The sequence below is a fragment of the Mugil cephalus genome, chromosome 18 (genome assembly GCF_022458985.1).
Source record: "Mugil cephalus isolate CIBA_MC_2020 chromosome 18, CIBA_Mcephalus_1.1, whole genome shotgun sequence".
In the NCBI taxonomy this organism is placed as follows: Eukaryota; Metazoa; Chordata; class Actinopteri; order Mugiliformes; family Mugilidae; genus Mugil; species Mugil cephalus.
Genome location: NC_061787.1, coordinates 6217678 through 6234883, shown reverse-complemented (window position 1 = coordinate 6234883; position 17206 = coordinate 6217678). Strand labels below are relative to the sequence as shown.

The following is a 17206-nucleotide window of genomic DNA, read 5'->3' as shown; positions in this document are numbered from 1 at the left end:
AACATTTAGCAGTACAGAGCATCTGATGTCCCTGCCGCTGTTAATGCAGGAAAACAAGCTCACTGTGATGCAGCGCACACGTATCGGGATGAGCTCGTCCTTATGGTATAGTAAGCACAATGACACCTTGTATTAAGTCAATCAAGAGCACGGAAAACATTTAAAATTTAGCAAAAATGTCATTTTTAACAAGAAAAGTTTGATGTTCTGGAAATGGTCAGTGAAGTTTCTCCGCCAATGCAAAGTTGAATTTTGAAAATTGTGGCTTTATTAATTTGATGGAGAGACAAGATATGAGTTTGTCGTTGGTCAATAGCTATTTTTCCACATCTAGTAAATATCAATTACATTTACGACTGCCTAGGACGAGGAGAATAAGTTATTTTTGCATGTTTAAAAAAGGGACCAGGCCATAGACTGTATATAAATATGGACCATGCATTTACCAAACTGATGCTATTTTACGGTCTGAGACTGGAGCCACGCTTCCTCCAGACTCATCACATTTTTCATCTAATTAAAACTACACTCAGCTCTACCTCCACTAGTTAGAAGGAAATGTTAGATTACACACTGTACTTGTTTTTAATTGGCATGGTTGGCCAATTACATGGTTGGCATGGCAACTGGTCCTTTTTTTCTATAGCTTCAAATACCTGACTAAAACAAAACTTATCCAAAAAATGGACACTTGAATATACGTCAACATTAACTACGCAAAATGACAGAAACCATCATTGATTTTTTTCCCCATCCATATACATGGAGGAGGTGGAGCTTATGACCTATACTGCAGACAGACACCAGGGGGAGCTCTACTTGCTTTGACTTCAGAACTGCGTATTAGAGAGAATCTGTCCGACTCAAATCACGAGCGCCATGTTGGATACATAGGAGGGAAGATTCTACAGTGTAACACTAGCGTCTATTTTTCTAAGCCTTTAGTCGAGATAACTAGCTAGCATAACATTAGCATAAGGCTAGGTTAACTTCAAACTTCATTCATTTCTAAAACAGAGTTTTTCAGATTAAGGTTCACATTAATGATGGTGTGACTTTATTTTTCCTACATAAAATCTTCCTAAAAGTTCTTCCTTTTAATCTTCTGCTCCATAACTTTCTCCGTTTTTGTTCACTGGGGAATCGGTGGAGTTTCCTCCGTGTTTTCCTGATCCTGTGGCGGAGCCGTAGGCTGAGCACTGTGGCGTATTTTAACTTTTAATCCAACTTTATTCTCTGTTATTGCCACTTCTCCATGGCCGAATATTGGTCAGACGTAGCTAACATGGCCAGCTCAGAACCAATCACCATAGAGGGTTAGCTCAGACGGTCCATTCCCTAGTTGGACAGACTCTTTAATATACGACTCTGTTTGACCTCACCTTTCACGAGTTGTTCTGTTCCACCATCTACCTATGTTTACAGTCTATGGGGCAGACTCAGGCTTCCAGTCTTTGTGCTAAGCTAAACTAGCCAACTGATGGTAGTATAGATTGCACATTGTTTTATCACTTAACTCTTGACAAGAAAGTTAACTTATCTGACTTTATTAGTAAAATATTGCAACCAAGGCGTTTTACACCTGAAATAATAGTCACCTAGGATAAAATGACCTGAAATTACTTTTCTGGCATATCTTACTTACTTCAATGTTTTGATACTGACATACACATTATACATATATTAAATGTGTAAAATATGTCAATTTACCTGATTTTCAGATTGTTATTTTAAATAATGTGGACATTTTTAGGTTTTCTGTCATTAGTTTACTATGGCTAAAGTGACAAGTTAGTCCAGAAAATAGCTTCTTTTTCACTTTCAGGAGTCGGAGTCATCAAATGTTGAAGTTTTCTGTGTTTTCACAGACAATTTATTTAAGATTTCCTCCTCTGGTGTCCCCTAAACCCAACCTCTCCGAGCTGCAGTAAGTCTATCACAGTAAGTGGAAATTCATTACCTTCTAGTTCTACAAGGTTAGTTTTATTTACAACATTCTTACTAAATTGCAGCTCCTGCTATGCTGCCAAGCATATTGACCTTGTGAAAATCATCCTGATATGTTCGAGCTCGGCTGTCTGTACGTCTCTGCTTCTGCCGCTTTGGCACACATTAGGATATCAAGCAGACGATGCATTGATGCTGCAATAAGAGGCCTGTTTTGCTTTCAGTTCCACGCAGCCTTATATGTGTCAAGAGCCAGACCTCTGCAGACCTTTTGTGTTTTCTTTTGTCCTGCATCTTACTGCCCAACAGCCTCCGTGGGGTCCATTATGGTACCAGTGTCACCTGTCCTAGCCTCAAGTTTTATATATTTTTATATATTTATTTTTATATATTTTTAAACCTTTAGTTAGAATTAAATAACCCCTCTGTGTAGATTTAACCGTTTCAGTTTGATGGCTTACACTGACCTCTGTATGTAGTCTAAGCCGCTTACCAAATCCCGCCGCAACCTCTAAATCTGCCCTTTGTTGTAAGATTCACATTTATACCATCCCCATAATCTTAAGAAAAGCCTCTCCCAGTATCTGTGAAATCGCATCTTTTCCGTGCAGCGTATACTCTCCAACCCTACGGTGCACCTTTCAATCTCTACTCTTGAGCCCAAGCTGGACACACATGATCGTGACAACTGGTAGAAATGCAATTTTTTTACTCTTGTGGTGCTGAAGACAAAATGGGAGGTTATTTTTATTTTTACAACTGTGACGTCTCCCCATAAAGCGGAGAAGACTCTCATTGGGCTGATAGGATCACTGTTTGCCTTATTAGGCTCCTGGAAAATAATATACGTCACCTGGAGTAAAGGTGACGTATGCCTCCGCCGCCTTGTCCCTGTAAAGACACCAATTTAGACTGACTTTCATGAGTCCTTGCAATTAAATTACCTTTAAAAATCCACTAAGTGCTTTATGATGGGGAGAGGTTGTGATTGCTTTGCTGCTACAGAATTCTATAAAAAGAATGAATTAATCGAAACTTAAAAACTCATTAGATTTGAGTACCATGCATTTTCAAAGCTAATTGTTGTCCCCCACTTTTACATACTAATGCTTGTTTAATTACTTTCTTAATGCAAAAATGCCACGTGAATTAGACGGGGATGCACAGAGCAAAAAATGCTCACCGGTCATTGCTAGAACTTGCATTGCAAGAACTTTTTAAGTTAATTAGTGAATCGCTCTGTGACCAGTGTTTTTGTAATTAGAGTGTTTTTTCTTCCCCCTCCTGATGTGTCCAGCTCACTGGGCTGTACATTCAGCTCCCACACAGGCAATTGTCGACTCAGGTGGGCTTCCCCCAAGCTCCTTGACCCCTCTCGACACGCACAGGCAGTTGTGCAAACATTAATCAGATGAGGGATTTGGACGCTGGTGCGGCGGCATCGTGATGCTCGAGTTTGCACTTTCGCGTCCTACCACACGTGCACATACACAGGCACGTATTTCTATCATGTTTTGACCTGATAAATATTCAGCGAAAAAAGCCGCAGCAGCAGCAGCAGCAGAGACTAAATATACGCGGCCATCAGCCTGATTGAGTTGTGTATTATAACAGCTGAGCCTCGGGGGTGGACGTAGTTTAGTTTAACTTGGGTTGGCAATGACTTTCAAAGCCTAACTAACCACAAGTAGGTTGTGCATAGCCTGAGGGGAATCAGTCAGTCAGTCAGTCAGTCAGTCAAGATGCTGCTTTGTTGCACCCATGCTCCCGTATACTGTATATGCACGGAATCACAAAATGGATCCGGGATCTGTTTTCTGTTCCAAATCAGCTGTGACACTGAATCATCGTGTTTTATTTGGGTGTGCATGTAGAGTCAATGCCTCGCGGCTGTCGCTCTGTGTTACTCTCTAATGGCGCCACGTACGTATGCAGGCGGAGAGAAAAAGAAAATTATCCACAAATGTCTGCTCTGGAGAGAAGAGTCAGGGAAAAAAAAAACAAACTCAAAACTCAAAATAAACCTGAGAAGTAGCACGGCGGTTGTGGTGTTTGGGTTCACTTTTTCCGTTTAGAAGAATGAATGAGTTGGAGCGTGCGTGCGTTATGTACCCTCATGACAGCTGATGGGATGTTTGCAGAGTGTGTAAGAGAGATGAAAGGCCCTCCCGGGAGAATCGCTGACTTCTAGCAGTTTGATCACTTTTTCTCCGCTTCCCGGCGAATCCAAAATGGCAGCCGAGCAGCAGGAGTCCCACCTCGCTTTGCAGAGCCGCCGCCGCCTCGCACGTGACCGTGTGCGTGGACAAAATAACGGAAACACCCGGCAGCAGCAGCATCGGTCACCTGAGAGGGGCCGGTGTCGCGCTGCCGCTTTGAGGCTCGAGAATTGCCGGGATGCTGCCGCAGCCTGAGACAGTTTATTGAATAGAATAAATTCCCTCTTTGAAGGATGACGGAGGTGGAAATCTGCTTTGCACGCTGAGATCCGAAACTCCCCATAAAGGTTCATTGATGTTCAGATCTTTTCATTGCTCAGGGGTGCGGATTTTGAGCTTCTCACGCCAGGTTTCTCTTCTTTGTGCTTCAGATAAAAGTGGTTTCTGAGAGGCAGCTCTGCACATACAGTCAAGCTTTGTATAGTGAAGGTCACAGCCTACAGGTTTCTTGGGAATGAGCAACAAAGGTGCAGGTTCAATTCGAGGCACTTAACTACTACACTTTCAAGTGTCCATTAATGACCAGTGTTCTTCGTCACTGATGCACTTTGTCCACATTTCTCTCCTGTTGTTGTTGTTGTTGTTGCGGTCTTTCACTCTAACAATAATCAGTTTCGATTTTTTTTTTTTTTTTTTTGGATATTCTGAACCTAAGTCGCCTGGTGAAATTCTTCTAAATTGTTCCACTTCCTCAGATTTCAGGGTACGAGAGGGGAAAGCAGAGATTTTTTACATTTACATATCAAAGCGAGCACTACTGGGGCTTGAGGGTTCCTTGCATAGATGTATGTGATCCATATTATTTATAGCTCGGAAAAAACGTCCCCCGAGATCCCGATGCGGTTCGGCGTCTGTCATGTCAGGAGAGAGGACAACCGGGCTAACGCAGTTTGCAGTGAGAGACTGTTGCATCATGTAAAGCCAAAGGGGTTGCGCGATGCGTGACCGACATTCAAACGCAGCATTGATCAGACAACTTTTTGGAGAACAAAGCAAACTGGCTGACAGGAGTCACTTTGAGGGACGCAGTCACGATTTGAGGAGAAGGACTTTATATCACCGATTCTCTGCTCCCAACGTGAATCCATTCACGTGGGGATGTTTGGTATGCCGGAGGCACGTCGACACTCTAACACACTCGTTAGCAGTAAGTGACAGTGGCCCTAAGGATGAGTGGAGCAAGGTGACTTCTGACCTTTTGCTAATGAGCACCTCTGCTCTTGCGCATTGACTGATCCACGAGGTGTTCCCGGCCAACGGCCAACAGGAACAAAGTCGCTATTCCCTCGCGCATTTCTTGAAATCTCAGCGCTGTCGTGCAAAGGATTTCCAGGGCTTTACATCTTGCAGCTGGAGATGAGCATCACGTACACGGGCAAACAATGGACGAATGTCCAATTAAATGGTCACCACTGAAATAAACAGGTTATAAGGAGGGGGGAAAAGGCAATTCAAGCTCATCTCAGAGTCACCATTTACATTCTGACTCGCGTCTCCCACTCAACAGTTTCCTTCAAATGATGAAGAGGTTTTGAAATCCAACAGACGGATAAAATGTCCGAGTGACTCTACAAATCCTTCTTGAAATATCAGCGGAGCATGAGCTGCAGCCCACGAGGGAGACAACAGCAGTTCGTCTCTGAAAAGGCCAATTTGTCACTTGTCATATTTTGTTTGAAACAACTCCTATCTGAATTTTTTTTTCTTACATTCCCCCTCGGTCCACCGCCATCAAATCAGTCTGCGTCAAGTTGAATAGCACTTAGCGGCTAAAAGCTCTCTTGTCTTTGATAAATCATGCGAAGGGTACATCATCAGGCCTGCGTGCTCTTCTTTTATAAGCCACATTTTAACGCGCACAGATCATCAGCTATTAATATGCATTTTACGGTGGTGGTGTTACACAGGTGATTACGCTCAACCTCCCCGTGCACGTCGGCTGTGAGCATCCTTTCTCACAAAATAATTTCAGATTGACCAAATTCCACATCCTTCCTGCAGTGAGCGATTCCCAAGAGGTGTAAGTTGCTGTCTGCATTCATTAGGCTCAGTATCAGTCTAATTATGCGCCAATGTGCACATATGGACTAATTAAGGGGGGAATCAATAAGGGCCCTGGATGCCCCTCACGTAGGGGCCCGGCGCTCAGCCCACTCATTATTGGAGCTGCTGCACTGACGCTTCAAAGAGGATTTCTCAGGCTCTACTCGAGGGGCTGGATGACACATTAGGCTGCAGGTTTGGCAAAAGTTGGGTGTTTCTGCTCTCCTCTCTTTCTCTGTGATTGTGTGTGTGTGTGTGTGTGTGTGTGTGTGTGTGTGTTGGGGGAACTGATTAGAAGCATGTGAAAAATACCACAGGCTGTAGAAGAAGATGAGAAGCTATTTAAAGGCACTCCACGAGTCATGAAGCCCAGTGGAGATTTAACATGATTATGAGGTGAAAGACTGGAAGGACCTGTGACAGCACAGATTTAACCATAAAGCATCTGCTCATGCGGCGTAACTGAATCAGAAGGAATCTTTCAGGCACTATTTTAGGGAAGACTGACTGGGGCAGAATTAAATTCAAATACTGAATGTCGGGACAATAAATATGTACAATAAACAAAGAGCTGACGTAACCTTGTGTCTTATCTAACCGCTAAGAGAATTTAAATAATGAGCTGCTACTCTTATGGTTTAGCTTTGCACACACAAATCTTTTTTCTTGGTCATATAACCTGTTGCTTACATTACCCACAATGCAGATTGGTGAGTTAATGTGACTTTGAGACATTGGGCTTTAGCCGAGAGACAAGGAATCAGCTAGAATTTGAGGGGTGGGGCTTAGCTGGAGGCAAAAGATCTCAAAGACTATAACTTGTCAACGTACAAGTTTTTGGCAAGAATGGATGAGGATAACGCATATTTTTGAGAATACTCCCCAAGAACTAGAGTGTTATTTTAAAAAAGTTGACTCTGGTGGACGATTTGACCAAAAGAGGACCCAGTGGAGACATTGTCTGGTCTGTCTTTATCTATTGAAGTCTGTCCAACAAAGATATTACAAGTGAAAACACTGTGGAGGGTAATGTAGTGAATGCAACTTCTGCTTGGACACCCCTGAAACACGCAGCTAACGTTGTGTTAGCTCGCGGTTAGCATTAGCATTAGCATGTATCAAGAATATTAATCCAAATAATAAGCATCTGTCAGCAGTTCTCAACTAAAAACCACTTCTAGATTTTCTCTTGATCAGCCTGTTGCTCAATCACACTCCCCTTTTCCTTTCTTAGCTTCCTCTGTCGTATCTGAACCATTAATACCCAACTGGTTGTTCGTACGTAGCTAACCCGAGGGGTTGCACGAGTTCAGATTCTTTAAAGTCGACTGTTATGTGGTGAAAGTAAATAAAAACCCAGTAGAAAGTAATGCTTTGCAACAATGAAATCTATATTCTTTACCTGAATACATATGCTGACAACAGGCAGCTAATGTGCTACATACTGTGAGCTGCAGATATGTACAGCCTGTATAAAAAACAGGCTACAAATCAACACCATCAGTAGCATTTAATAGAACTCCACAGCGCGTTGTTAGATGGGATAGTACAACTGTATTACGTGCTGTATTGATCCTTTACTAGTTGACATAATGTTTAGGATCACGGCTACGGATGGGCATCAATTCATGGATATCCATTAGCCTAAGTGAAGCCCAAAGTGTGACTTCACTTCATCAGAAGAGACAGTAACAGCGCAACGTGCAATTTATGCAGCACCATAATTTCAAGTAACCAACACCACCAACATGATGAAGCATTTGTTGACAAATGAAATACAAAGAGTGCCATCCGGTCAACGAATGCAGCTATCGCTAAGTCTCAGCAGAGCTAGTGAGGATCCAGTGACCAATTTCCTATTTGTTTACTTACACAAGCTCTTATCTCTTGTCTAGAAACTCAATAAAACTTCTGTTGTTCACACAAAACCACAAACGCCTACTTTTCCTAAACCAAAGACTCACAGGAGTATTGGACAAGGGAGTCGATGAAGAATCGGATCGATAAGCAGAATCGATAACGGCATCGGTATCAATAAAATCTTATCAATGGTCATCCCTAATCAGTTGAAGCTGACAGACTGACTAGTCGACTAGTCCAAGACCCAGATTAGTGGTGTGAACTTCTTATGAGGGGGACGATGAATTATTCCTTTTATGTAAGGACGTCTGTTTCAGGTATAGCTTCTGTCCTTGCCAACTACAACTCAGTGAGGTGTCTTTTTGAAGAACTTACTTTATATGGATGACGAAAGTTTGACACTCCAAGACACTGCAAAGTCTCTTTTTGCTATTAGGTTTGGCATTATAGATGATAGCCTCAAAATTCAGACTAATGATGCAAGAAGCATTCAAAAAAAAAAAAAAAGAAGAAGAAAAGCTTTGTTAATCAACTAGTAATCAATCATTATTCTGATAAAGTCGCGAGGCAGCTCGGCGGAGGCTCTGGCTTTGGCAGAGTACAGGGTGTAACCAATGATGTCACCGCGATAAGCCCCCACAGTGCTGCTGAATACCAAACTGAGGGACGACCTCTGTAAGTTGCCATGACACCAGGCACTACCCAGCTCTGTCTGCCTCCCGCATCCAGCAGGGATCCACTCCAGCTCATGCACACTCGCACAAACACACACACACACACACATATAGTAAGTTGTGCCGTTGGAATGATATCTCAAGGACTCTCCTCTCCGTGGCATGCTGGGTCCAGGAAGCAGGCCAGGTTTTGGGGGAGCGGAACGAGTCAGCCTGATGGAGGGGGAGTGCACTTCCGGGAGACGGCAGCTGAGTTTCCTGCTCACCTGCAAACAGGACACCTGATGGGTCCTGGCTCCAAAGACCTGGTAAATGCTTGCCTCGACAAAGATTACCTTCTGCCCTCTTTTGTCATGTTTTAAATGCGAGCGATGCAACAAAATAACTGGTTTGGCTGCAAATAATAAATAAAAAAAAATAAATAAAAAGCAGACAACATAGTTTATCTTCTGGCTACTTGGAGAGTGCGATGCCATGCGGTGTGCGCGCGGTAGTTTGTGAGCAGCGGGTAGCGGAGGCGTTGCCAAATGGTGTTTCTGTCCCAAACACGGCAGATCAATAAGAGCTCTGACCTCAACTGTCAGCCAACTAAACTCAGCTTGCAAGGGGATGCTCATTTCCCCTCGCGCCACGGAACCGGCGAAGTAGAGGATGTAATCTGCAAAAGTGCCTAAGCCTATGAGACGGGTCATGTGGATTTTTTTTGTTTTGAATGCACAGCCCCGTGAACAGACAGTCACCTTTATTGATCCCTCTCTAAGAACTCAAGTCACGTGGAGCCGTTTGCTATGATATTCACCGCGGTGATGAATCTATAGGTTGTCAGTGTGTTAAGCTTCATATGTGCCTTACGTGACACATGTGGAATCTGAAATTCCTCATTAGCATGCTCAGGCACTTCTTTCAATCATAAGAAATGGAAATGGAAAAAAAAAAATACATTATGACCTCCTTGGCTTAAGGACAGTGAATTTTATGTAATAGCACAACAACTATAAATACATGAGCTAACTGTCAGCAGCTAATCATGTCTGATTTATTCCAGGGTGGTGCTGATGAGATCTCTCTTATATCTGGGCCCACAGCGCTCTCACCTCTTCTTTGATGCTAACAGGTTAAGTTTTAGAAGGAGAGGAGAGATTTCAGCCCCAGGCTCAGGTTTTGCTTGAATGAACGTCTTTCCTTTTCCAGCTGCGATGTGCGGATCACGGTGGAAACCGGTCCTTCGGTAGCACGCTGCGCTTTAAATTATTTTTTTCTCTCGATAAATAAATTAAAAAAAAGAATAGGTAGGTAGGGTAGAATACCAATAGCGTGTTGCGAAGCAGCGAGAAAAGCTTCAGATAAATCAAACAAAGGCAATATTTGAGCTGCATTCTATAAATAGAGCTACGACAAGCGGCTCTGTAGGCCTTTAAATAATGCAAACCGCTGATCCTGTTAGAGCTGCTGTACGGAGTTTGTCCCTGCTCAGTGAACCATTCACAAGTTGTGTTCATTCATAAAAAAAAAAAAAAAAAAAAAAAAGCACAAATGGGCAAAGTTGCTCAAAGGTTGTATTAATATCTCAGTCTTTCTATCGTGTGTCAGGACATGTTTCACAATGAGATCATAATGAACTACTGCATTGATTTTTAATTCTTCACTTTCCATTTATATATTTTGCATTTTCTTCCCGTATTAAAGATATTTTACTAAAGCCAGAGCCTCAGTCATCAAATCAGCAAAAACAAGTGGGACCGGAAATCATCTAGTCTGGAATTAAAGTGAAAAATATAGGATTTAATTATATTTCTTTAAGCAGTATGGGAGCAGTAAATGTACAGACAGGTATTTATATAATCGCTATATAATCAGGACATGGTTTAAATTACAGTATATGCTATGTATGTGTATGAGCTATGTAGTAGTTAAGTGTAATTTTTCCAAGCTCACTCTGGTTTTGAAAGAGAATGAAATTCTTATCACGAACGGTTGTCAAATTTCATGAGGCCCATTAAGCTGAAACGATTAAATTACAGTAATGTATATTCAGTGTAATCAAGAACACACGCATAGGTGAATGGATGTCATTCACTATTTAAAGACAAATAATAACTTAGTTTGGGTTTATACTTCATACTTCATAAAACATCAAGATAAACTCCTCATTAACCCTTTGACTTCCACACTTAGAAATACGATTAATCACGATTAAATATCATTTATTTTTAATTTTTAGACTCTTGGACTCAACTTTATTGATCCCTTTGGGATGACTCCCTCCGGGAAATTATATTTAATAATATACAAGAATTAGAAATAAGAAATAGAATAGGCAATGTACAATAAGCGATAAACTCTTAACCAATTAAATTACAAATATCAAGTATCAAGTATTGCACAGTGGGTGGGGGACTACAGATTCATACAATATAAATGTTGAAGCTGTATCTCAGAAAGTAGAAAAGCCACAGCTTAGATATTTGTATATATAATGTGTTCACACGTGGGCAACTTTGTGTATATTACAAATTGAATGACTAGCAATGGTTAGAAAACAGGTACAAAATAAGGAATTAAGCATTTTATTATCTACTAGTACTGGAAAAAAGATCCACCGTACGGTTACAATGCCAGTCCAAGGGTCGTCTCCTCTTATATTATATAAAAAATATGATATATACATTATATTTTTTTGTATTGGCTTCACTATAAGCTCATCGTGATGAATTCCCTCTGCAAAGATTGAGCTCCTTTAGTTCAAACTAACAAATAAAAAAAAAAAATATATCAAAACCTGCGAGGGGGTTTCACATGAAAGCAGTAATAGGCGGCGGAAAGAACTCTTTCTAAACCTTATCCTTTAAGCACATTTAAAAGCTGTGGAGACGCCGGCACTGAAAGTGGGAACATCTTTGCTCCACGGTCACAGCTCGTGGAGAACTTTATCCGGCCTGTGCTGTGTATCCTTTCATATGAGAAACACCATGGAAAAGTAATCCTGTTTGGCTGAATTCACTGCGGATCAAAAAGTCAGCAAGAAATGGCGCAGGCAGCCGAGGCCAGCCGGCTAACTAGTGGACTGTGTTTAAATTGGGCGAACCGAGACGATATATATCCACGTCACAGAGGACCTTATAGCCTTCTCTAAATCACGACAGGGACTTTGGGCCACTAATTACGCATTTCCTCCTCACATCTCCAAACACAGCATCACTTGTGACCTTATCTCTGTGCCTGTCAGAGTGTTAGCATTCACATGGCAAGTGTGGCGATGAATGTAATTACTGGCGCCCAAAATAATAACACCGTCGTCGTCTTTGAGCAACCGGCAGCCAGTCAATTGTTATAGAAGCCCCCACCGTCCTCCAAATTAGAGGAGACAAGGACAAAAATAGAGTCATTATAGTCCAAAGTCTACGGGAGAAACTTCTGCAGAATACATCGCAGGAGGAAGAGATGGAATTTAATCTCTCGTGAAAGCACGCATCTTAATCCTATTAGAAAGTTTATCACAGCTCCAGAACTTTAAAAACGACGCGCGGCCATTATAACAGCGAGGAAGCTCACGGAGAAGGAAACTTTAATATATTCCTCAACTCTTTAAACAACGCGTAGCGGAGTAGACTTCGAAAATAAGCTTTTATTTCTCTCAGGCAAGTTTGCAAAATTATTCAGAATGTCCTTGTTTTTGGTGTCTGAGGAGGCGAATTAGACCGACAGCTAATAAAAAAGAACACAAAACTTCACATTTATTCAAAGGTGTGGACGGGAAATCAATCCGTGAGTGATGACACGGAGACTCACAGGTAACTCTCGACATTCAAACCGGCCGACGACAGAATCAATCTGACTGCGCGGTCCACCTGGAGCTTTCAAAGGAATCACATTACTGTCGGCCCGTTGTGGTGGGCTGCTGTTTGCGAGGTCAAGAATGAACTGTCAACCTCTTATTCTGAGCCAAACACAAGGCGAAGAGTCCTTAAAGAGGTTCAAGCTTTAAAGAGACGTGTATGAGGGGCAGTTATTCATGTATAAATACAGTAAATGTGTATGAGCACATGTCGAATGAGTTTAAATTGCCTTTACTTCAAACTTTTGCAAGAGGTGAACATCAGGAGTTTTGGGATCTGTTGCCGTCAGGAGGTATTTTATATAAGGAGGTTTTCTCAAGACACGTTCGTTTTTAATGCAAAACTGCTTTTACACAATGCTGCACCATCAGGTAAATCCTATATACACAGATGTTTCATAAAGGAGTCTCTTAAATCCCACAACTTTTTAACTTCCTCACAAAAATATGTTTAAACAGTGCGGGAAAATTCATTTGGCAACATTTTCTACTGGTTGAGAGAGGAATTAATACAGTAGTTCACTAAGGATGGACTATTTTACTGCGATGATGAGTAAATATTGTAGAATAATCCCACACTAGTAGTAAAACAGGCTTGCGTGGCCCCGTGTTAGCACTGACTACTGATGTGGAAATCTGGGGACATTAAATTAAATGTTAATGTTCTAAAGATGAAATGAAGAAACAGGGATAATTGTGGTTTCATTCATTTCAACATATTTAAACATGTTTAAACTGCTATATCTGTAAGGTGACCGGCTACCGTAATATATGTAGTGTGTGCGCATTTTTATTTATTCATAAAAGGCTAAAATCGGGGACATTTTCAGGGACAGCTTAAGTCGGGGGACAGAGTGGGCACTGTCCCCAAGAAATTGGGGACGTCTGGTCACCTTTAAAAAAAAATAAAAAAAGACCCAAATAACCGACATTTTTTGGCTTCTCGTTCTGTCGCTTCATTTTTCGGACCTTTCCATCTTCACCAAGTCTCGTAGTAACACAGTCGCACACATTGATAATGGTCTGGTCTGAAACTGTGTCTCATGGTGCAGCGTTCTGAACGCTGTGTAATCAAATACACCGGTATGGCGGTATATTAAAAATTCACATCATAATAAAAACAAATACCGGTATTTGGCATGGACTGGTGCACCACCCAGCCCTACTGTGCACACTGGGAATGAGGAGGCTCTATACATGAGGCGGTTTTATACAAAGAACTAACTTTCTTCATAGAAACCGGCTGCATAACAAGATATAAGTCGGGGTAAAACCATGTTAGCGGATGTTTTAGCAAATTCATTCTACGGCCGATCACGTGACAAAAAGTGTAAAAACGTGCAAACCTCATCAAATTATTCAGTTGACAATTATTCATTTACGTTTAACTTGTTCTAGTTTAACACGCAAATGTACCAAAATTCTACCAATACTATTTGATACTAGCTATAACTATAAGCTATAACGTACTACAAATACTCGTTATTTGCAGTTCTGTCTTTGCCAGCCATGTTCAGTTTTATAATTTGTTACATAACCAAAAACTACTTCCTGTTCAAAAATGGTGCTTAGTTTTTATACTTCTTACGTCCTAATAATCCCAAATACTTTGGAGAAATTAAAAATGCATACCAAACAAAAGCTCAGGTCTCTGGAGGTTAAATAAGCTGTTTGAACACTGCTGTGCAACACGAAGCAAAATCTGTGGCTGGGAGGCTGCTTCCCCTCTAAAAAAGCTCACTTTTACACTCTTCTACTCTTGCGGACGTGATTTTGTGCAAACACAACTGAACTGGAAGTCTATTACTGATCCAGCATGCAATGCACACAACCGTGTGGGATTCAGAATTAAAAATATTATATTGTGTCTGCTTCAAACACAATTTGTATTCTGTGTGGATATATATGTTAATATTACACAATTCAGTGTTAGCCTTATATTGAGTTTGGATGTTTCTGCAGCTTGATTACGTTTCCCGTGAGTGTTAAAACTGTTACGCCATCACCACTGCACTACTGAACTGTTCTGCACACGCACACATTTTAAACAATCCATTTTCACAGTGCTATTTCCCCAAATTTTGCATTCGTTTAGTAACATTAGGAAGCTGGTGCTTATTATTTATTTAATGCTCACTTCATCTGTATTCTGTATCGCCTAATTTATCAGCTGCCATTTCCTCTATTGTAAAGTATTCCTGTTTATGGTCTACTTACATTTAACACACAAATCCATCTGAATAATGTATTTATAGTACCTCAATCAGTCATTGTGTATATTTTGCTCACTTGTCTGTACATGTAGTCTCACCTGCATATAGGTTTTCATCTGTAAATATTATCCATTGCTAATAAAACATATATTATACTATTTATAATTGCATTTAACTGCTTTGCTCTGTATCTGTACATGTGCAATGAATAAAGTTGAATCTAATCTATCTAGTGTTTTAATGGCTGATGTTGTGTAAAGAATAAATGGACCAATGTCGCCCCCTTGCGGCGACAAGTGGAACTTCCGCTCGGAAACTGTAACCCGGAAGTAGTTTCTTGTATTTTTTCCTGCTTCACACACGTGGGGAACTTTAAGCATTTAGCAACATGGCTGCGTGCAGTGTGGAGGAGCTGTTAGCTCAAGCCCGGCAAGAAGAGGAGGAAAAGCTGAAAAGCATCTCCGTCCTGAAGGAGCTGGACCTGGACTTTGATATCGGTAACCTGCTGGCTTGTGACAAAAACCGCATCGAGTCCCGGGACTTCAGGCAGAAGAAGAAAGAGGACTTCCTACGGTCGTTAGCGCGTGACAACACGCAGCTTCTCGTTAACGAGATATGGAAACAACCCACGGAGAGGGTCGAGGAGGTGATAGTGGCAAAACTGCCCGACCCAAAGACGCCGCTGCCCAGAGAGAAGCCGCCTCCGAAGCCCAGACCTCCGACAAAGTGGGAGCAGTTCGCCAAACTGAAGGGCATACAGAAGAAGAAGAAGACCAATCTGGTTTGGGACGAGACGGCGAAGGAGTGGAGGAGGCGCTGGGGCTACAAGAGGGCCAACGATAACACCAAAGAGTGGCTGATCGAGGTGCCGGAGACCGCAGACCCGAATGAGGACCAGTTCTCCAAACGCGTCAAAGCCAAGAAGGAGAGGGTGGCCAAGAACGAGTTCAACCGGCTGAAGAACATCGCCAGGGCGCAGAAAGTGAAAATCCCAGGTATGGGTCTGACCCCCAAAACCCAGCAGAACCAAGATGAGCTGTCCAGAGCCGTGAGCGTGGCCAAGACCTCCACGGCCTCCCTGGGGAGGTTCCAGGACAGCCTCCCCAAAGAGAAGGCCCCCAAGAACAAAGGCAAGAAGAGGAAGTTCGACCCCCTCATCGGAGACTTTTCCAACGAGAGGCAGAAGCAGCTGGAGCTCCTGAAGACCATGGGCAGCAAGAAGCCCAAGCTGGACGTCACCATGGCTGTGAATAAGCAGATGAGGGAGGAGGACAGAGAGGAGGCTGCGGCCAAATACAAGAAGGGAGCGGGGAAGAGAGGACGTAAAGGCAGCATGCCGGGCAAGGGCAAGGGTGGCAAGGGTGGCAAAGGTAAAGGAGGGAAATTCGGAAAAGCTGGAGGAGGAGGAGGAGGAGGGAAGAGGAGAGGAAAACCCGGGAAGCACTGAGGACTCTGATGTTTGTCGTCCTGCTGCATATGTGTGTGTGCGCCTTGGTGTCAGATGGACTGGACGTTCATGGTGCATATAAACTGATGTGAGAGTTTTCACTTCCAGCGTCGGCGGAGATTCGTTAAAATCCTTAAAATGTGTAATATTCTTGTAAAATGCTTTACAAATACACTTTATTATTGAACTTGATTGTTCTTTTTTTCATTCGTGTCTCTTTAACGAAATGGGGAGATGGAAAATTAATCTAAAATGTTTTGCCAATTTTAGTTTAGTGCATTTCAAGTATTTTTCTCGACTAATTTTACTTGGACCAGTGAGATAAACAGAACAATAACCTGTAAGTAATAACAACTACAGGTTTTTTCTGTTTGTTTTAGTGCAAAGAAGAACATGCAAATTGGGAGAATGTTTATATTTGATAAACTATCTTTTTCAACAGAAGAAGATATTTCATAAGAAAAATAGGTGCAGTTTAGGTACTTTGGGTCTCAGTGTTGTGTTCTCTCCACTTCTATTGACTAAGATTAGAGGTAGAAGTTATTTTCATTGAAAAAAAAATGTCTTCTATGTAATTTTGTCACTTTGCAAGTTCATGTTGCAGGGCAGATTAGGGCTGCTTTTGGCTGCATGTTTAACACCTGTGATTTAGATGCACTCGCATGTTTAACATAATTTTTCTATATTTAAAATCCAAGGAATCAACAGTTAACTTTTAACTGCTTCATATTTAAAACCTGCTGGGATTTAGTTCATGATCTTCACCTAATAATTCATTTTAAATCTATACAGTGCTAAACAAAAGCATCTAATAAAGTCGTGCATCATGTTTATTATTATGGTCAGAAAATTGTGTATCTTCACTGCGTTTAACCACGTGACAGTTGTCTCAAAGTGCAAATATGTGTAAGTACACAGATCAGCCACAACATTATGACCACTGACTGAGACAATTTAATGTTCTGCTG

At 41.8% G+C, this 17206-nt stretch overlaps 1 protein-coding gene across 1 annotated transcript; it reads left to right on the top strand.

Annotated features, from left to right (window-relative positions):
• Positions 1–15150: 15150 nt before the first annotated feature.
• rrs1 (ribosome biogenesis regulator 1 homolog) lies at positions 15151–16430 on the top strand. The gene has a single exon (XM_047568736.1). The coding sequence runs from the start codon at positions 15180–15182 to the stop codon at positions 16236–16238; it is 1059 nt and encodes a 352-aa protein (XP_047424692.1). The 5' UTR covers positions 15151–15179; the 3' UTR covers positions 16239–16430.
• The last annotated feature ends 776 nt before the right edge of the window (positions 16431–17206 follow it).